This window comes from Amphiura filiformis, chromosome 10, assembly GCF_039555335.1.
Source record: "Amphiura filiformis chromosome 10, Afil_fr2py, whole genome shotgun sequence".
NCBI classification, from domain to species: domain Eukaryota; kingdom Metazoa; phylum Echinodermata; class Ophiuroidea; order Amphilepidida; family Amphiuridae; genus Amphiura; species Amphiura filiformis.
In genome coordinates this window covers 63,207,980-63,230,500 of record NC_092637.1, presented here as the reverse complement: position 1 = coordinate 63,230,500, position 22,521 = coordinate 63,207,980, and the positions used below count along the sequence as shown (strand labels likewise).

At 36.4% G+C, this 22,521-nt stretch overlaps 1 protein-coding gene across 4 annotated transcripts in view; it reads right to left on the bottom strand.

Moving 5' to 3' along the window:
• LOC140163146 (sodium/potassium-transporting ATPase subunit beta-1-interacting protein 1-like) overlaps positions 1-22,521 on the bottom strand; it is a 155,105-nt gene that overhangs the window by 40,935 nt on the left and 91,649 nt on the right. For all 4 annotated transcript variants that reach the window (XM_072186524.1, XM_072186525.1, XM_072186527.1 and 1 more), the window contains exon 5: positions 15,002-15,062. In XM_072186524.1, the coding sequence (XP_072042625.1) occupies positions 15,002-15,062 (61 nt within the window). The remainder of the gene's footprint in view (positions 1-15,001; positions 15,063-22,521) is intronic.

Here is a 22,521-nt window from a genome sequence, read left to right as displayed (position 1 = left end):
GATGTGCTCTGTTAATTGAGGCACACCGACATCGCCTGGATAATAATTACTTGGTGCAGCAGAGATACTAAAATAAATACCCGGGATCGATACACATGAATTGCTATGCACGATTTTGATATCAGACGAAAATCTTCGGATACCGGGGTAGAAAATGATGAATATCTCCGTAAATGATTTACGTCTCAAGAAACCAGATCTGGTCTCATACACTTGAAAATACGTGTTGAACAGATATGATAGTCGTTAGCTTGCGTCTTGAGAAAAGGCCGTGCGTCTTGACTCAAAAACTGACCAAAATTCTAATTTTATATTGCGTTGGTCCTGTACGGACTACAGCACGCAGGCTATAGCTGCACTCACTACTCCCGTGGAAGCAGTATAAAAGTCGATGACCATTGACCTCAATGTCGTATACAAGCTTACTCACACACAGAGAGAAATCAATTACCCGGCTATTGTCAGTAGCCTTAGTCAGGTCCCTCGAATCATTATGCGTCTCAAAGGTCGGAACAAAATGGCCAAGCGTGGCTGTGGATTCAACCTACCATGGCGATTTCTGCCATGAAGATATCGGGGCGATGACACTGTGTGAGGTACTTTTTGTCAGTATCGGCCCATAGCAAATCAGACCAAAAACTGAAATGGAAGAAATGCATTGTGGGAAGTGTGCGATATCTTCTCTACTCTTAGTTTAACCAAGTTAATTAACTAAACCAATGGCTTTGTCAACCCAGTGGAATAAAACAATATATTTGTTGTGTAATCCCCTAACTGCTATGTCCGGTGTCTTCAAAGTTCAACGGACAACTTGGCCCAGAAAAGATATCTTACACTCCCCATAATGCATTTCTAACATTTCAATTATCTTTACTGATTTGCTGTCCAGTGCAACAATTGGGTCGATTCACACGGTCGGACATCCGGGAATATTGTCCCCTTCGCACAAGCGCGCGCATAGCAACCAGCTCGAGAAAGGGGAACTGCACATGCGCACACTGGTTTTACAAGGCTATTCCCCCTTTGTGACGTCAGCCCGACCGAGAGAATAGTGGCAAAATGTACCTTGATTAAAAAGAGCATATCAAGATCTTGCAAAAGGTATTTACTACCTGATTATGTACCCATGTTTAGTCAGTCTATTCTCAAAATGAAAACAAAGGGAAACTGCACAGGAGTGTCATTTGATGACACGAGGCAATGCAATGCATTATGTTGCAAAGGATTCTGGGAAGGGTAAGAGATCTTCTCTGAACTTGGCCTGTCCCAGCACTTTAGATGTGTCCATTTGTAAGGTAAACAAATATTGATTATTTGTAGTCTGCTTCATTTTTTCTTTAAATTTTTATCTTGTCTTTTTCCTGAATAAATAATTTGTGATGCAATATCTGCACATAGGGGTATTCTATATGAAATACATACACCCCATATGCAGGGGTAGCGCAAGCACAAAAAATCAAGGGGTCCAATTTAATTTTCTGGACCCTTTGGTAACTGCAAAATCAACATTTAAGGGGTCCAATGAAAATTTAAGGAGTCCATCTGTCCGAAATTCTAAACTTTGGAACTGGTCAAATATTCCAGTGTAATTATTAGTGTCTTTGGTCTATGGTGATTCAAAAGATTTCCTGATCTTTTTTTTTTAAATTTTTAATCAATGATTCTTATGCTGATTTATGCCTCTGTGCATCGTAAAATTAAGGAGTCCATACAGTTTTTATTGGACCCTTTGGTCACTTTCAACTTGAGATTTAAGGAGTCCAAAATGGCCAAAATCAAAAAATAAGGACTCCTTAATGCGACCCCTGCCCCTATGGAAGACAACCTTAATCTCCCCCGACCCTCATGCAGGATTTCAAATGGAATAGCCCAAATATGATATGCCTAAAGCATTATGACACTTTGAAAAGTATAATCGATCACAATCAAGGATTCTCAAGTACTAATATACTATAGGATAAGCCACTCGTTTGCGCAAATGAAGTCAGTCATTCAGCCTATGCGCGATAATGCATGTGATGGCATAGTACCCTGTATGCGTGTAGGAGTGTATCACCTGTGGAAGAGATGATGCATGTTTACGTCATCGTTTCAAAAAAAAAAAATAAATGGCGAAAAAAAGCGGCGAACATTTGGTCGAATCTTTCCATTACTATCATATCGTGAAAAACCAAATAGCTGAGGAGTCAGCTCAATATGCTAGGAAAATATTCTCTTCGATGACCCCATGACGAGACTGGCTAAATAAGCTGTATTTTTGCTGGAAAGGGTCCGAATAATTGGCAGTCGATGGGTGCCATCTTGGACAAATTTAGGGTACCAAACTACCCAAAAACTGTCAATCAACATAATTTAGGGTACCAAACTACCAAAACTGTCAATCAATTACTTTGGTACCGAGTTTGGTACCAAACTCCTTAGCAACCGTCACTCAAACTGCCGATATGTCAATCAAACTGCCGTAAAGTGACTTCACTTTTTGTACAGGGATTGAATACGAGTGTCACGGCCCTGTCACAATTCTTATGATGCAAAACATATCTAGCTTTAAATATCATTTTATCCTTTGATCATGTTGATGGGCCTCTTATGGGCCTCATAAGATTTCAAAATCTTCACATACTAGAATGTTGACATGCATAGACCAAACCCAGCATCTTCAGTCCACTTTGTCTACACTACCCCTCTCCGTGCGCTCATCCACACAAACCATTCACAAAAATTTAAAATAAAATTTTTAAAAATTTCAGAAATGTTCATTTTCATGATCATATTTGGCTTCAGCATGGAAATTGCATTAAAATGAGTACAAACAAGCCCAGTATCCATCCAGGATATTTTGTGATAAACCGAGAATTTTTAACGAAATAATGTAATTTTATAAAGTTTTGTATGATAAAACCTAAACTCTGTGTACTTTGCATTGTGCTTATAGAGCAGCTGTACTGTCAGCATGAGTCCCATCAGTTACCTGTCACCAACGGCTACAGACAAAAAGTACAGACAGGTATTCAATGAATAATTTGAACTGTGTTTCAAACACGAACTATCCGATTTAAATCACTGGGCTGCTTTGGTTGGGCATTTCTTGTCATGTTGATATGGCTAATTTAGGGCAGTAATTTTAGAGGAGGAATCAGTGCCATGCAAAAGAGGCTGCCTCCAGATTTTTTTTTAATCCTGCAAAATCAGCCTATATAATACATTGATCTTACAAGAAATGAAGCATGGAAGTCAATAATGGTGTAGGTCTTGCAGTTCTTGATTTAAAGCCAATAATATACATCAAAACAAGTTTTGGGCAGTTTCCACCAGTCCCCCAAAAATTATGTACATGGGGCGGAAATGACACTCCTTGCATCAAATCAAGCCATGTCATCTCCTTCATAGGAACCCATGACATTCCTTTGTGTGTCAGCTTTATTCGTCTCAATATTTGCATGTAAATACCACTACGTCATGCTCCCTTCAACCCGCCTTAGAGAAGCAGTTACTGCATCATTCCATGGGATGGTACAGTAGATGTTATTAAGATTCAGACAAATGCCAAAATAAATCAGATATAATATGAAATGAATGAGTAAACAACTTGTAGTTATAGTCAGAACTGGTCTCTTGGGAGCCTGAGTATTTCCTGACTTACTGTCTAACTGTATTTGGTCAACTATCTTTATTGACGAACCTTTCACATCATGGGGAAACATTTGTCTTGACCGATTGTCATGGTTCTTGCTTTACCAATTGTAATGGTTTGCGATTGTAATGAAAATGCTAGTGAATGGGAGATGAGACTGATGTCAAAAACGGTTTTAGTCAAATTCAGGACTGGTCTTTCTGAGTAGTTTGATGTCTAACTGAATTTGGTCAACTATCTATATTGTGTCCACTTTGGAGGAACTGAAAGGAGAAATGTTAATTTGCCACTGACCAACTATTACATGATGATGGACTTCATTTGGTTGAATTTGATCAAAACACCAGATTAAGTACATGTATGTGGCCGAAAGCAAAATTTTATTTGCAGTACTTCCTCACATACTGTCTATTTTCATTTATGGTCAACTATCTATACTGTGTCCTCTTTGTAGGAACTGTTCACACTTAAGAAAAACATTATTACACAATGGACTTCATTTGGTTAAATTTGATTAAAACACCAGCCAAGCCAGTATGACCCAAAGTGAGTTTTGTGACTGATGGCAGAAACTTTAAGACAATTCTGGACTGGTCTCCTCCAAGTAATCTTTTGACATGCTGTCTAGCTGCATTTGGCCAACTGTCTATTGTGTCTATAGAAACAGTATTGCATCAATGGAGAAACAGTATTTGCCACTGACCAACTATGACTTCAATTTGAATATACCAACTAAAATTGAGTACTGTGTATTACTTGTTGAGAGAGTTTGGGCGAAATAAGGCATGCTCGCTGAAATGTTGATGCGTCTAATGCACAGGCCCGTTGTTGATGTATTCCTCTTGTTTATAGATACATACAAATGATGATTGCACTGGTCAGTAAAGTTTCCTTCACAAATTAATCGGAGCATTGTGAAAAGGGCACATTAATGATTTGTGACATTCTGTTTGTTTCAAAGATCATGGGTGGAATGTTTGGTTTAAAGGTTGTATTTATGTATTACTTACACACAGTAGCTTGTTCTTTTAATGGTAAAGAAAGAAAGATGCTAAAAGGTTTGGTTATTCACGCAGAAAACAACAACCATTGATTTGCGAGTCTGTGTTTTTCTTCTTCAATTTTCTAGTAAAATTGTTAGAGGCTGTATAAAAGATTGATTGACTGATTGATTGGTTGAATGATTGATTGGTTGATTCATTAATTTATTTATCAGAGACTCTATGGACACACTTTCATACATTGTGATCAAAATGGAAAAGGGAAAAAGCAGTATTAAAGCAATAATGTGTGATTTGCATAAGGAATAGATTCCTATTTAAATGTTTGTTTTCACTAATCACATTTATCCCCTCTTAATTTTGAGCCACACTTGAAACTACCACAATCTCACAAAAATACAACAAGATCACACCCCACACGCTATACTACAAGGTGTATCAAAATGATTGGTACCCATCAGTTTTCATTGATAATTATGGATGAGTCTGACACATCACAATTCAACCTAAGATCCAAGTAATTTGAAGATTAATTGTATAACAAGTCATAAACTCTTCATTCTGGAAATTACAAGAGTATCTGACGTTCCATTTGGAAGAGGCGGGCTTTTCAGTAAACATAAAAATTGCCGGGTACCAATCATTTTGATACAGCCTGTATTTTGCAGGTGCTTTAAGATCAACAATGCCATTCCACAAAACACATCCCAAGTAGCCACTCTATCCAGAGATTGGGGTATCATGGTTTTCGGATGGGATCGGTTCTCGTTCTGAATGTCATTGTGAAATGAGCTAATATTAGATGTACGGTATTTCAAATAGGTGTTATAAACAGACTAACCACAGACTTATGAAAGTGCACTGAACCCTTCATCTCTCTCAATTTTAACTCACACCCTCAGCTGCAGACGCAACAACATTCTTCCCCTTCAAAATGAGCTCATTTCCTCTCTCCCTCCTCTGCAGCACTCCAATGATTTCCTCCATTTTCCTTTCAACAAGCTCTGCTCTATTTCCTCTCCTCTTTCATCCTTAACCCCCTGAGCACTATACATGCTGATCTAACATTGCCTCTGATTGGTCAATTACATGATATCTTCACTGTAATCACCAATCAGAATGAAGCTTTACAAATAATTCACCCCAATTTGTGTGTGTGATGAAATTATTCTAACAATGTTGCTGATTGGGCCAATTGATAATGAAAACTTCTTTGTAGCCAATCAGCAGGTAGTTCTTATAGGGTTAAACCCAGGCCTGCTTCAACCTGTCTCAATAGGTTTCTCCAATACATGACTTACTTGTATCAGTTTCCCCCTTGTCACTTTCCAATGTCTTTCTTTTCTGCCATTCCTTTCCCCCTTTGTACCTCAGCTGTCCTACTTACTTGAGTCTAAACCAAGGTGAAAATAAGTCTTTCTGATGGGATTAATTTTATACAATGTATCTATAGGGTAAGCCCTTCCTTCTTTTCAATTAATCAGAAACCCAGTATTATTTTCTAACATACTAAGGCCAATTACAATTGATTCTTAGTTTCCTGTTTCCCGCCCGCGTCCAAAGTAGAGAATTGCAAAATATTTAATTATTTTATTTATATTTTGGATTTTCTCTTTAAAAATAACTTTTAATGACTACCATTTGCTACTTTCTGAATTTGATCATATCATCTATAATGATGAATAAACATAGAACCTAATTGTACCATTACTTATGTATAAAATCAAACATAGTAGTAAAATAATTAATTCATGCTCCTTGTCAAAATGGCTTGATGTAGGTTGCGACCACTTATTTTAAAATAAAGAAAATAAAAGATAATTAATAATTAATAATTAAAAGTCGCCTCATCCCTGGTTTTCAACCATGAAACAGGAAACTAAGAATTAATTGTGAAGGGCCTAATCTGCAGTATTCCACAATTATCACCATTTTTCTTTCAACAAGAGGCCTTCTCCATTACTTTTCCACCTCTTTTCTAACTTTTGTGGGGTATGTATACAACATGTGTTTCTATAGCTACAAGTCTAAATGGTTTATGAAATGATGGGGGCCACAGCGTCAATCTGCTAAGTGAGAGAAGCCTGTGAGGTTTGGTAAGAGCATCTAGAAACCCAAAGGTCCCAGGTTCAAATCCTAGTCAAAGATGAGTTTCTTCTTTCCTTAGCCAACTTGAGGGATAGATTAAAGCACTTTTATTCACATCCAAAATGCCTAAGAGTCTCGGATTCAAATCCTGCTCAAGGGGAAGTCATTTCTTCTTTCCTCCGCCAAATATAAGGTATAGATTTCAATACAATCACACTCATTTCCTTTAGTATTCCCTACTTTTTCCCCACTTTAAAGTTCTTTCTCCTTCCCTCCATCATTACACAGCTACACAGCCCCAATAATAATTTTCAATCCCCTACATTTCCCTCATATTACATCTGTGATATCGCTCATCATTTTCTTTCTCTCAATCAGCATTGCCCATTTCACAGTGAGTCCCATGCAAGTCATATCTCCCATTGCAATATCTCCCCTTTCAATAGACAGATTCAATACCCAGGAGATGTATTGTTGCTTTTATGTACTCCAGGAATTCATGTCTTCCCATAATGCATTGTAAAAAACACACATAGTGATATTTTGAAATTTGAGTCGGGGGAGGCATTTTGAAATTGTTCAGAAAACAGACCATTGAAATTTGTCGGTCGCAACCAGGCCCTCGAAATCCGCGGTAACGCGGCCGCTCCGTTCCCAGAAAAAAAATTGGAGGTAACAGAAAAAAAAATTTAAAAAAAAAAAAATTAAAAAAAAAAAAAAAAAATTTTTTTAATTTAAATTTTTTTCTTTTCCAAAGTTTTCGACGACTTTGGAGAACCACTGGACCTATTCTAGGATCTTTCACAGTTAATTTGAAAACAATTGGAAAAAAATTATAAAAAAATTACAGTTTGTTATCCTTATATATGCAAACCACTAACTAATGTTTACCTCTTCATCTAGCACATATTATAAATGCATAGAAAACGAATGCATGTATAATAATGTGATAGATGAAGAGGTAAACATTAGTTAGTGGTTTCCATATTACGGATAACAAACTGTAATTTTTTTGTAATTTTTTTCCAATTTTTTTCAAAATAACTGGGAATGATCCTAGCACTTCAGAATACGCCTAGTGGTTCTCCAAAGTCAACAAAAACTTTGACATGTTTTTTTTAATGGATTTTTTTTTCTGAATTTTTAACTTTGTATTGTGCATTATATCAGTGTCCTATCAGTCACGTAGGCCTTGTTATAAAGTCAAAAAATCGCTTCAGTGAATGATCGTTATGTACAAAAGTATAGGAAACTGCATTTTTAAAAGCACATTTTCTATGTGAAGGAAGCATATTTGTCAAACTTGTAAAAACGGGACCCAGAATGTGTTTTCATATTTCAAAGGTTGCAGTCATCAAATGATTGTGTTGAAATTGTTGCCAGATATGGAGTATAAATCCCTCCTGAAATGCAAACCTTCAGAATAGGTCTAGAGGTTCTCTAAAGTCACCAAAAACTTTGAAAAAATTAAGAAAAAATGGATTTTTTTTTAAATTTTCACCTTTGTATTGTGCATCATATCAATGTCCTATCAGTCACGTAGGCCTTGTTATAAAGCCAAAAAATGGCTTCAATGAATGATCGTTATGTACAAAAGTATAGGAAACTGCATTTTTAAAAGCACATTTTCTGTGTGAAGGAAGCATATTTTTCAAACTTATAAAAACAGATCCCAGAATGTTTTTTCACATTTTTTTCATTGCAGTCATCAAATATGTATTGAAATTGTTGCTAGATATGGAGTATAAATCCCTAATCAAAGTGTATAAAAGCCTAGGGATTCATTTTCACCTTGTTCTTTATTGTTGTTTTTCTATAAAATGTGTCTTCTGTGAAGGGTCTTACAAGGGTTTTTACAGTGTAGAAACCCTCTAGCTTTGGGGGCTTAGCCCCTCAACCCCTTCGCTGTCAGAGGCGATACTCAGGCGCTTCACGCCCCTCGTTACGCCATGTACTCTGTTTTCTAGGTTTTCAATGTTGGCAGGTATAATAATATTTGAGAGTTTTTTTTTTATCAAAGCCCACTCTCATGCCTGAATTAGAGCCTCAGAATGGTGATTTCTTACTTTAAAAGGGCGAGCGTTAAGGCGGCGACAAAGGCACTCATGAATTTCACAGAAAATTTAAACCAACATAGTTTAAGTTCCCAGACAGGAAATATTTTTCCTATGCCCTGGTCGCAACACATACCGTAAAAACTTGATAGTTAGCATATGTGTTTTACTGCTTACTATTGAGTGCTTTTGAAAACATGAAATTGTACCAAAGTCAGGCGCTTTACCAACTGAGCTAATGGGGTTGAGATACAAATTTGCAGGTTTACTTGTTCGTATGTAACTATGTATATCGATGATTTGCTCAAAACCAAGACACTTTTGTGGATGGGGCTCTTCATGTTTGCATGAAGCGCTCGATAGTAAGAACATAATGAGTATTTACGGTAGTGGTGAATAGTGATTTTTCCAAATTTTCCGTTTCATATTAGTGACGTATAAGTTTAGAGTAACTAACAGTAGCTATATCCTAAAACAGTTACTCCATTTGAGCTATTATACAGTATCACAGTTTGAACCTTAAACTTCTTTCAAATGGTATCTATCGGGCCACTGAGAGATAACAGTGGAGGCATATTGACTCCATTTTTAGTAACATATCCTTCAAACACATTTTTTTCAGAAACATATTTATCCTTCACGTATGCCACTATGCGTTGTGACCGACGAATTGAACAAATAATTTGGACCCTGTACCTGAGGTAGCACCCCCATGAAACACACTTATGGGCAATTATTGGCATTCAGAATCGTGTTCAGTGGGAAAAATCAACTTTCTATACAAAGTGGGCACCTTTCCCACTTGAGCGTGGGTCTGAGGCTGACTATCATGGATGGAACATCAACATTTTGAAATGATATTGCCCCAGGGGGGGGGAAAATCAACTTTCTATACAAAGTGGGCACCTTTCCCACTTGAGCGTGGGTCTGAGGCTGACTATCATGGATGGAACATCAACATTTTGAAATGATATTGCCCCAGGGGGAGGGGGGGGGAGCACTCAAGTTTCACTGTTTCAGAGAATGAACATGAATTGCATGAATCCTGAGTAGGGCATCAAAATGCCTGTTTCTAAATTTCTAGTTGGTGGTTTAGGGGCCATTTTACCGCTTTTTCACAAAGCGTGTTTCCCAAGCATGAATATCAGAAAATTATAAACAAAAACATTTATTTTATCAAAAACCTCAAGATAAAATCCTGCTAATGCTGGTTACCTTTCAGACCTGTGCAATCCTGTTTTGGGGATCAAATTCGTTGCAAAACCATGCTAAATTTCTGTTTAGGGGTGTTTTTTGCTCAAAAGGGCAAATCCTGTTTAGGGTATAATCTGAATTGAGAATCTTTGTACACTGTGAAACTTGAGTGCCCCCCCCCTCATTGGCTGGTTTGAGTGACTGGAATGTTGCATGATGGGATGCCATTCATTGCGTACCTTGGCTTCCTTCATATCATGCATCTACACCAGACAAGATACCTCACTCTATCCAAAATCCTTTGCAACATGATACACCACCTCATTACATCATGCATATTGTCGGTTGCATCATGAATGGTTCTATTTTGAGATTTTTTACTTTTTTGAGAAAATTGGTGTGAAGCAATATGTTCTTGAGCTCTTCAAATCCACCAACTTACAGACCTTAATTCTTTCTAATTAATGGATATCAATTTCACCAAAACGAAACTTCCAAGTCTCTTCTTTAGGCCTATACAGGGTGGGCCAAAAACAACTTTACCCAATTTAAAAGGTTCATATCTCAAAATTGAAAAGTCTGCTTCAAATTATTTTCACATATTCGTAAAGAACATCTTTTTAAGAGTATTTGGTGAAAAAACTATTCAAAAATGTATTAAAGTAAAAACGTGACGCTTATTTTATATCAGAGGGTCAAAATGTCTTTTGTCCACGCCATGGCCTACTGGCTGTCGCGTCGCATCACTTGCAATAGCGAGTTCGATAGAGAATGAGAACCAGACCGTATACGCACACATTTGTTCCGTAATTTTATATAACACAATCAAATAAATCAAACATAAACAATTTAATTGTCAAGCTACGATATTTCGTCACGATAGGCAGCGTTCATACTGCAAAGATATAAAAAACAATTCTCTTCAAATATGCATAAAAGCAATTGAATATATGAATACAAAAGCCACCTAAGTCCATACTTTGGCCAAATTGAGTTAAGCATGGGAAATTGTTGCTATACATAGGCCTGTCATATGCATGAAAGAACAACTCAAATTCATTCTCTGTGTCTATTGGGCATGTGAAAAATAGCATGTATGAAAGAATCACCCAATTCCATGATTTGAGTCTTGTAACACATTGATTGAAATCCAGTATGTATAAAAGTCCACTTGTAACACATTCATTGCTAGAGGATGACTTTTGAACAAAAAATGGGTTAAATAAAGGAAAGTGTGTGGTTTATATTACATGGCAGAATGCTTATCAACATTATACATACCTGTGTGCTTTATTTTGTATTATCTTACTAGTGGTAATCTCATTCTAACATTGTTGTCTTTGTATATGATTCAAAAAACCACCTAAGTCCAAAATTTAAAATGAACCCCACGAAGTCCCTGAAATGCTAATCGTCATACATAATACAGGTTAATCCACTCATTTGCACGTAAAACTTACCATATTGACCAGGTAAATCTAACTGAAGGAATTAAAATGATACACGGGTTTTTCTCTCAAAATAACTTCGCATGGACTTAGGTGGCTTTTGTATTCATGTATTCAATTGTAACCTCAGACCTCATTTTTGGCATTACGAAATGTTATCTACAACATGTACAAGAAAGTTATATGTTATTACACTTATTGCGTTCGTGGTATATTCGGCAAATTGTTGCGTTGAGAACTGACTCTGAGGTTAGTTGCAAGTTCCCTTTTAACCGCTGCAATATTTGCAGATGAACGGCCAGTTCATAGACGTCCACTTTGTGCTTGGCATCTATTCATCACATTTCCAAAGTTGTGAAAGTTGTTCGTATGAAGAGTTATGGTAGGTTTTAGCCGGACTCTTACGTTCGGGAAACAAATCCGAAATTGACGCTGCACTACCAAAAAGCTTTTTGTTCTTAAGTAAACCTCTGCCATAAAAGCCCTCTCTTGTGGTGTGAATTGCTTTATCTTGACATCTTACAAACCTATTTAGAAATAAGCCTCGCAGTCACAAAATGCACAAATATATGAAATTCAAAAATTGCACCAGGTGAAACCTTTGTAATTATATAATTTTTATGCAAACTGTTGGTCAATGACAGGAGTGAAGTTCGAGTACATGACATGTAAATGGGGATTAAAATCGATTGTATCTCGTTCATACATGTAAAACAATTATCACTTTTCAAAGACAAGCCAAACGTGTTTACCAATTACACGTATGTCTAACGCACATGTATGCCTTACTCAGCAATCGGACATATCCCATTGAATTACATGTGGACAAAGTGATTTTAACCCTCTGATGATAAAACTAGCACCATTTTGTTAATTTGGCTTCTTTTGCTTTCATTTCTTCATCATATACTTTTAGAAAGATATACATTTAGAATATGTAACAATATCATGAATAGCTCTTCTACAATTTGAGCAACCACCCTCTGAAATTGGGTAAAGTTGTTTTTGGCCCACACTGTATAGATACACTGACGAGGAAATTCCATTGAGAAATAAGTAAGAAGCCGAATCCAACAACAGAACTTTCAATAGCGCTTTTCTGGAAAAGTGTGTTGCGTCACATAGATCAGTATGTGATTATAATTATGTGATGCGACCGACGCTATGCCACTTCTATTTCTTTGTACATGTTCCACTTGTATACATGTTGAGAATAGACTGGCTAAACATAGTCCGACGAGTAGGACCTGTTTTTTTTTCTTAGTTACCAACTATACTCTAACTCGGATCGCTCAAGAAAGATTAACCACAAAAATACACTAACAGCCCCACCCGGGGGCGGCGCGGTGCGGTCACTGGACTTTCGCGATTCGTCTTTCTTGCATCATGTCAGATAGTAATCATAGTGTGAAATGAGTATAGTCTGGTAACTTAGAAAAAAAGTCCTACTCGTCGGACCAGCTAAACATGAGACCAATAGTCATGAATTAAACATAATTTGCAAGCTCTGGATGTGCTCTACTCATTGTTCTTTTTGTCACTATCGACCCATGTTACAGATCAGTGCAGATGATTAAAATGGAAGAAATGCATTGTGGGAAGTGTAAGATATCCTCTCCACATCTACACTGTCATAAGCCTACAGTGATGGCTATGATATTGCTATTAATAAGTCTAACCAGACTGATCAGGTGCCATTTGGTTGTGTGTATGATGTACATACATATCGCAGGTGTCAACATGAAATCTGTATTAATATGTTATATGTTGCATGTATAAATTGGTTTTCATACATACTCACGATATAACGACATTTTTGATTGGATTCGGGCCCTTATGCTGGTCATAAATTCAGTTTATGACCAGCACACAGGACATAAATAAGCTGCGTCATGCAGCATTGAAACCCAATTAACACGATCCACGGTTTGCTAGTGTTGCATACACGTGCATGTCACCGTGCCCATCTCACACGGAGCACAAAAGATGAACACGTTGACTCCCGGCCGTTGACCTCATGAGCCGAGCTGCTTCCTGCAAGTAGGCCTACTCATTTACTCCCAATTTTTGAAGGAAAACGGTACGGAAATGTTATTTAAACTTGTAATCCCTTATTAGTTTCATTTGTATTAAATTGCTTACAATGTTAAAGAATGTTGGGTATGTATGAACAGGGTTCATTCATTGAATTTCGGGCATGATCGTTGATTTATGCCCACAACTCACGTCTCGGGCATAAACAGCGATCATGCCCTCATCCTATGAATGAACCCCTAATTAATGAATATGAATAATCTTAAAGAGCAAGGGGAAAAATATAGATTTCTAACATCAAGGCCTGCACTTTCTGAAAATTATTCTCCTGATTCAATAATGTTAATGAGATTTGCTAGCAGGTCTCAAAATACTTCTGGATTAGGAGGGCTATTTCGAACAGATATTACCAAAAGTACTCCTCATGTTCACCATTTATTCACAGGAATCTGGCTCACAAGTTATTTCGAAAAAATGGGCCCTCGGTCCTGTAAAAATAGGCATGAAAGTGATTTGGAGTAGCAAAAGGTATGATATTTTTATTAATTCAAAATCCCAAAAGTGAGCATTTTCCTTCTCCAAAGGTAAGATTTCAAAAATTGTTTGAAAAGTTTAGTTGGGTTAACCAAACCATGACTGGCTAAAGACTAGCTATCAAGCTGAAAATTCCACTTCTGAACTAAATCACTGCACGATTCTTGGCACATTTCAGTGTCAGAAAATTTCTAGGTTGCATTCAGGGTGTTGTTACCAAACACAATCCATTAAAAAGTTTGTGACTTCTGCGGTTGACAATGTCTAAAACTTCAACTTTTTGAGAAAGTATTCACTTTTGATAGCAAGTTGAATGGGCTACATATATGACACAATCTGAACCAACCAAACCAAAGGATCAGGCAATTTTAAAAGTAGCAATTATTGTATCGAGGGCCCCTGTGGAAAGCAGTGCTTGCACTGATCAGGGTTTACCCTCGTTAAAGATGTCATTAAATAAAAATAAAATAAAATAAAAGTAGAGTAATTATCATCATCAAGCTCAGTAATCAAGCATATTATTGCGGAAATCATTACATCCTTGCATTCTTTGTTGAAAAGTTATTAGCATTTATTTGCTAATTTGCTTATTTTGTAAGTTTTTGCTCCTGCAATTTTTCCCTGTATCTCAGTGTAACAGTTGCCCCCTTTGGCTACTTTACATCAGATCGTGTCACATATTATTGGTTGTAGTGATTGTTATTATGAGTTAATTATTATGATGTAATAAATATTGATATGTTAGTGCAAGAAGATCCTATCTGCAATAGCTGCCATATAGGCATTTGACAATTTCTGTATTGTCATTCTGTATTATACGACACCTGGCAGCTATGATTGGGCATTCTTGCCCCAAACCCTTGATATTGAGGTGTTAGGCCAAGAAAGCCCTATCTGCAATAGCTGCCATATAGGCATTTGACTTCTGCATTCTATATTGTACAGATTAAGAAATCTAATACCTGGCAGCTATTGCAGATGGGTTTTCTTTCATTATTAAATCCAAATACTCACATGAATCTTCATCTTCAGCAAATCTGATGAGAACTATAATAGCACCTGAAATCCCTAATAACTGTAAATAAACAGAAATATGAAAACAAACAATTAGTTCAAAGACTAGATACAACACCCCAAATAATGAACCCGCCACATAAAGACACAGGGCTAGCTGTCAAATCTTGCATAAAAACAATCTACATGCCCACTGGACATAAAAACTCAAATAAATATTAATAGTAGACACCCTTAACCTAACTTCTTTTCTGTGTTTTACCTCAAATTGAATGAAATATTGGCTCGGCCAGCGACAGACCCATGGCTATAAAGTGCTTGGCATGTGAGAGGTCTCAGGTTCGAATCCCACTCGGAGCAAACAACTTCTTTGTTTTCTCTCTTTATTCCTTCCTTCTATTTCCCTTCCAGTCGCCAAAAAGCCCTGCAGGCGTACGGGTTAATATGTCAAAATTTTCACTGTACTAAGTAGTTTCTTTTATAATTGTTGTTTGAAACAGCTACAAATTAAGTCAAAAATATTTGGCCGCCTTCTTAATTCACTGTTCTGCAACTTACTGACAAAAGTGCATAAATAGAAACCTCGTGAAAAATTCCAGCTATATTTTTAAATCAATACTATAGGAGTTTGATACATTTCCTGTGATGTATCAGTTTTAGCCATAGGTTACATGTAAGCTGAAGCATATAAGCTTTAATATGATGGCCACATATAACCATGTAAGGAAATTGAATGTCCACTGGGTTATTGCTTCATACACGGCAGTTTCACTCCCATTGAAACACGATAATTAGGTTTGCCGATTCGTGCGTTCAGTTTTTGTTTTCTCCACTGATGAAATACGCACGAAATTGACTAAACGCCACGGCTCGATCGCTGTACTGCACGCAATAATCGAAGCGGCGGGCCATGTAAGATAAAGTTGCTTTCAAACTCTGATAAAACAGTGCCAAAACAGAAAGCAAGTAAGGAGCCTTATAAGGTACATAATACTCAATGTTTTTGTCATTTATTGGAATAAAACAATGTTTTTAAGTTTGAATTTTTTTTACAATAAAATCACACAAAAATTGCACCCTTTCACATTAATTTTATTGTTTGTCTAAACATGCAATGTAGAATCAAAGATATTTCAAGACTGACACTTCAATAAACAGTGGGGATGTATGTTACTACAAAATGAGGCGTGTTATTAACTAACTTTTGAAAAATTAGAACTAGGCCAACAGAATATGAAGAGATATCACTTAATTAAATCACCCCTTTTCACTCGGCTGCGGCGACCGCTGCATGCATGCGATGCATGAGTAGGCCTACTGAACACGCATGTTTTACAGCATCTTGTACGCGGACGCCCAAGAAAGAAATAATCCAAGTCAGAACTCAGTTGTATTATGAAATCCTACAGCATATTAAATATAAAAAATATTTAATCACTTTTACGAAATCAACCCTGGTCCATGGACTGGGCATAGTTCAACATACTAGTTTTAGTTCTTTGCATTTGCTGATGCACGCATGTTGTTGATGCACCGCATACACTGGCCATATTCATCATATTACTTAAGCCACGTAATAACATGTATATGCAATGTGCGCTGGCACATGTGTTAAATGATAACCAAGAGCTTTTTAACATGTCTTTTCAGAAGAAACATTACAAAAATGTTTAATTTGAAATCTCCAAAAATCGGCGAGGGCAGAGGCGATAGGCCTACGTGTTATTTATTTTACTTGGCCTTAAAACATGTTCAAGTTTTGAATTTGCAAAATCTATCAGAATCACTTTTTTTTCCTTTCGACTCAGAATCACTCTTTGTTTACAAACATCATTTCCATACAATTGGTTACACACATCATGACAGTGATCATGACCCATAGTTGACCGCTAATAACCCCAATGTTATGGTACAAGTGCAGCGCACATGACAGTCAATGCACTAACCTGACCGCTTGATAACCCCTAGGATAGTACAGATGCGCGCATCATGATGTACAAGCGCTACAAGCATGAGTGTACAAAAATGTACCACATGCGGTATTAAATACACATGACAAGACAAGTTACAAAATATTACGAGTCAAACACAGTCAGTTTATAAATATTATAAATGTGGTTTGTTTTTATTTTAAAATCAATACAAAGGTTTGTTTTTCTTTGGTTTGTTTTTTGTTTGTTGGTTGTTTGCAAGGCCTTTGTATAGTATTCAATCACTGTACAGTTTAAAAATGTTATGAACATTCTGTTGACATTTCACGGGGTCTTCATTTCATTAGAATATTTTAGAACATAAAATTGTTTTGATAATTTGTAAACACAAGATTCAAAACTTTGTAAACAAAAAATTATATTTAAAACACTTACCAAATGATTCAGCACTTGAACTACTGTCTGTTATATTTCAATGATTTATAAAGTATCATGCAGCCTTGAGGATTCCAAACATCCAGAAATGTCTTTCTTCGTGTCAATTTCTTGTGATCAGTTTCAAATAATTATATTTATTATATTGCACATCAACATCGGATGAATTTGTTTACTTTGCCGTTGTATTTATTGTAGCTCTGAAATGAGCTGTATGGAATTTTCTCTCCTTTTATAATCCTTCCTTACAAGGAATGGTTGAAACCATTCTAATATTATAAATTTCTAAACCCGTCTCAGGCTTCAACAAAGCTGTCCTGTAATCTCGTTATTTTCATTTGTCCCGTTTGTCCAGCAGATATCCAATAAGCCCAATTCTTGTCTTTCTAGATCCTCTGTAAAATTAAAAAAAGAATAGAAAAACAAAACAAACATAAATATAAAATAGTTAAGAAGAGTCATCTATCTTGATTTATACCAAGGAAAAAATTGTTCATACAATTATCACATACAGTAGACTAGAGCTTCAAATGACAATGAGAACAGAAAATAACATGTAGCTCTGATTTCTATAGATTTTTAAAAAGTAGGGCCTATATTAATATTTTTTTAAAGAAATTAAAACAGACCAAAGTGGATATTCAATTATCACTAGGCCTACAAGCATGCAAGTTGGCTGCTGCTTGTTGCATCTATAGGCCCAATCACTTACAAATATGATGCGAAATTTTTATTGTAAATTCTATGAATTGATCATTCATGTTGGTATTTCTTCCCAATTCCCAGTTTATTATTAGATGGGCCTAATCAGTTAAACCAGCAAATAAATAGATAATATAATAGTAGTATAAAATAATAATTTACATCTCAAAACACCAACAACATCATAAAACTTACCGTATGCATATTCCACAGTGCACTGAGTGAATGTCCTCATGGCGGTCCTGTTCAGTGAGCTTGCCGGCTTGTCCCCGGAGTGTAGCTGTGTGGTATGCCTATCTCTTGCCGTGTTACGCACGCATTACTACGGCTGCATTGCCGTGCAGATGTTCTTTCTGGTGAAAAATGACCGCACTTTGGCGTTCCGTTCTGATACAAATTGCAATGGCCTAGAAAAGATTTTGTGTTCCTTGGTTATATTAGGCCCTGTTCCGACTATAGCATGTTTCTCAAGTCTCTGTTGAGGTGACTTAGTAATAATATCGGTGTTCCAAAACAAGCATCATTGTACAATATGCATCATGACGATGTATGTGTCATTCGAAGGTTCACAAACAAACTTGATTCCATCAAATTTAGAAAAAGCAGAATTGATGTCATTTTACCCAAAGGCGTAGCACCTTGTAATCTCACGGTAATCTTTGATTTCAAGTCATTTTATGCTTTGGTTCACGTATTAGATCCCTGTAAAATCGGACTCCTATATCCACTCGCCGATTAGCGAATCCGCTCTGTTGACCGAGAGGGCAATGCCCGTGCTGAGTCGAGTCAAAGTTGATATCGAGCGTATGCGGCGCACTCCATTTTTCTGTTTGGATCCGCCGTGCATATTGCACATCATGATGATTATTAAATTTGCTCTCTCTATCTCCCTCTCTCATCTGATACTATCGGCTGTACAGAACCACAGGCTATTTAAAGGCACTAGATCCTTATATCGAGATAATTTATAATGTGTCGGTATTCGCCACAAGCAACGCCCTTGCCACTACCAGGCATTGAGTTTTGCAAAGTGACAGGTGTGCTGTAAATCGCACGCCTGGATAACCCGAGGTGTGCTCTTAGGTGTGCTGCAAATCGCACACCTAAATAAATCAAGGTGTGCTTTTTCAAAACTGGTGTATGACTATGATTTCATTTTCAGTTAAAACTTAGCAATATTGTGACTACATGTACTTTTTTTAATTGGCCACGGTTAAGCTCTGGGGTAATGAGCGGTGCATTCTGCAAAGATGTCTTTTAGCTGTAAATTAGCTTTGGTGATAACTTTGCTTGTATCATTAGTAATTAAAAAAAAAAATACAATAACAAGAAAAAATTATTTTACAAGTTGGTATGCACAAAGGGGCAAAGTTGTATTGTGTTCATATCACAATCTACCGTAATTTTTTAATTTTGTTTTTTACATTTTTATATTCCCCTGGATTTAGAATGTCCCTGGACCTTGGACTAATTGCTAGTGTCATTTGTAATTAATTTAATAAAAATACAAAAAATTACAAAAGATTTAAAAAATTATAAATTCTTGTTTAAAATAGGCAAATTCGTAACTTATGTTCACATAATAATCTATGAATGATTTTCAAATGCATTTGTTTTGTATGCTTCTTTACATCATAAATAGGTTGCAATGTGAACATCAATTATAAATTTGCCTATTTTGAAACATGAATTAATAATTTTTAAATCTTTTGTAATTTTTTTTTTATTTCTAAAAATTTTTCAGGGACATTCTTAAGTTCCAGGGACATTCTAAATCAAAAAAAAAAAAAAAAAAAAAAAAATTTTTTTTTTTTTTTTTTTTTTTTTTTTGAGGCGTCTTAAAAATCGCACCTCGGCGCATTTTCAGGCGTGCGGCGCGTGCGAATCGCACTCGCACGCCCTTAAAACTCAATGCCTGCACTACCCTGCACCAGATGATTAAATCAAGGAATTATTGGTTTCATGTTCCCAAAATTCCACACAAAATTATCACTTTTCCATGCAAATCCCTACAATGTACATGAAATATAGCATTATCTGCAGAATTCAACAATGAAATTTATTATTTTTGTGCAATTCCCCCACAAAATTGACCATTTTTATCTGTGCAATCCCCCTATTTGCAATTTTTTCGCACACTTTGCCCTTTTTCTGCACAAATCTGACTCTGATTACAAGAGAAATGGAATGATGCCGGTAGCAGGGTTGCAGTGTAATAACACCTGTATGAAATGCTCTAGGGTGTCCATTATGTCCATTAAGGTAAATGACCATCAAGTAAAGTGACCATTACTTGACCATCTTCATCTAGAAAAGTGACCATTACTTGAGTAGATGATCATTAGGATCTCAACTATTATCATCCATCAGTCACAGTTCTATAACCCTACTATGCTTGCACACTCATAGGATCACCTCTGAGGGCAGTGGGTACAAAAAACTCATACCCCACAACTTGAGGTCAATGTTCGAGCTATGATTGCTATATGGAAGTTGCTGAACGTTGCCATTGGGGATGAGGCATATTTGGCTTGAGTAGACACTCATCTTGCTGTAAGTATCTACAAGAGCATCTCAATGACAATTTTAATCTTTGTTTGTGATTACAATGAGCTACTCCTATTTTAAATCTGCCCTAGGTAAAGGCATCCATGGTAAAGGTAAAGGAGATGATCCTGTATAAACATTAAACAGTGATCGGAGTGCCCATCTCTCTTTCATTGGCGATTGGGCCAGACTCCTCCATGTAATGTTGCTATAGGGGGACCGTTATACATCCTCCACAGCGACCAACTGTTGTGTAAAAATGCACTTTTGGAGAAAATCATAAAAAAGCATTTTTGACCCAAACAGATGGAGTATGTTAACATACTCCCTCTGTATATTGGTTAGTTACCCGACTGTCTATTCCAAATTTTATATGAAACCCATACTCCTCCTGTGGAAGTCTTTAAATCTAGGGAGTGTGGATTTCAACCATGGCATTTTGGCACCTCATTCAGTGAGGATCAAAATTAATATGGTCTTATGTGGACGCCGCCATATTGGATGCGAATCCAGAAACGCAACAGAAGTGAGTAATACTTTGTGATTGTGAAATGCCCCTTTTGAAAAATTGCACGTCTCTGAAGCGTTAATTACAGACAATACGCTAGATATGATGTTGTTGACATTCAAATGACAATCAATTCCATAAGTTTACAGTTTTATTTATTTTTCTATCCGTTAAAAAAAAAAATATAATAAAACGATGCATCATTTGAACTACAATAAAATCGTATCATGGGTTGAGAACCAGAAAGCTTAACTCAACCCTCCATATCTAGTCATTAACCTCTAAATAAAACACAGTGAAAACCTTTTCCTGTCTTTATATGTTTGCAAATATGTAATACATCGGGGATTACAGGATGTAAATAAATATAACAGACACAAAATGGCTTGCAAAGCATACTCATATGACACAATGAAAACTATGCAGAGCACTTGAAGAGATTCAACTTACAGATCACATATTCATATGATAACTATATAGAGATACAAGGTGTATCAAAATAATTGCACCACCTTAGTCATAGAAAGGGCAATATCTCCAACATGCAGCAACAAATGTGACCATACAGCACGAAGGAGCCGTAAATCATCTATCCGTAAGACATCTATCTCATTTTGATAGTCAAACACCAATCAATAATCCTATTGTTGAAGTAGATAATAAGCTTCTACCTGAGATGGCTATAGAATTTTTAATAGCGCTGGTCTTTGTTTGTTTTGGCTAAATCCTGTTCAAGTGGTGGGTTACCCGGGTGGGTTACCAGGCAATGTATTTTGTATAGGTATGAGCTGGTATGTATAACCAACAATTAACAATGAGAGAACTTTCTTAAACCTTGTTGACTTTGGGATGATTTGAAATGACTGCCAATTATGACTGTTTGATATTTATTGCTAGCAATGTGGAAAAAGAGACACATGTATAAACGGAAGAAGCTACCATTTTGTTGAAGGAGCAAAGTTTAACAAACCATAACCCCGCTTCTGGATATTGTTTGAAGTTAAATGATATACCATTTTAAAACTTATGATGTATATTTTCTAAACACAAAATAAAACAAAATTGACCGTGGAGGAATTTACGGCTCATTCGCCGTGTCGGGTCACAAATTATAACAAAATCAACAGATTGAGTAGTACTTTTATACTATTGCAATTGGTATAATTTTCAATCCAAATGAAATTGATTTCATATTGTTATTTGTTAATATTTTCTTGAAAATAACTTGTGTGCCAAGAAGTAACAGCCATTTTGAGATAGCCTGTACAGAGTGTATTCAAGTTCAATAGTACCAATGTTTAATGTATAGTGTATCGAAACAGGGATGAATAACAAATCAAATATTTACTTATGTAAATTGGTTAAGGTTACATGTAGCATAGTGCGAAATTTTACTG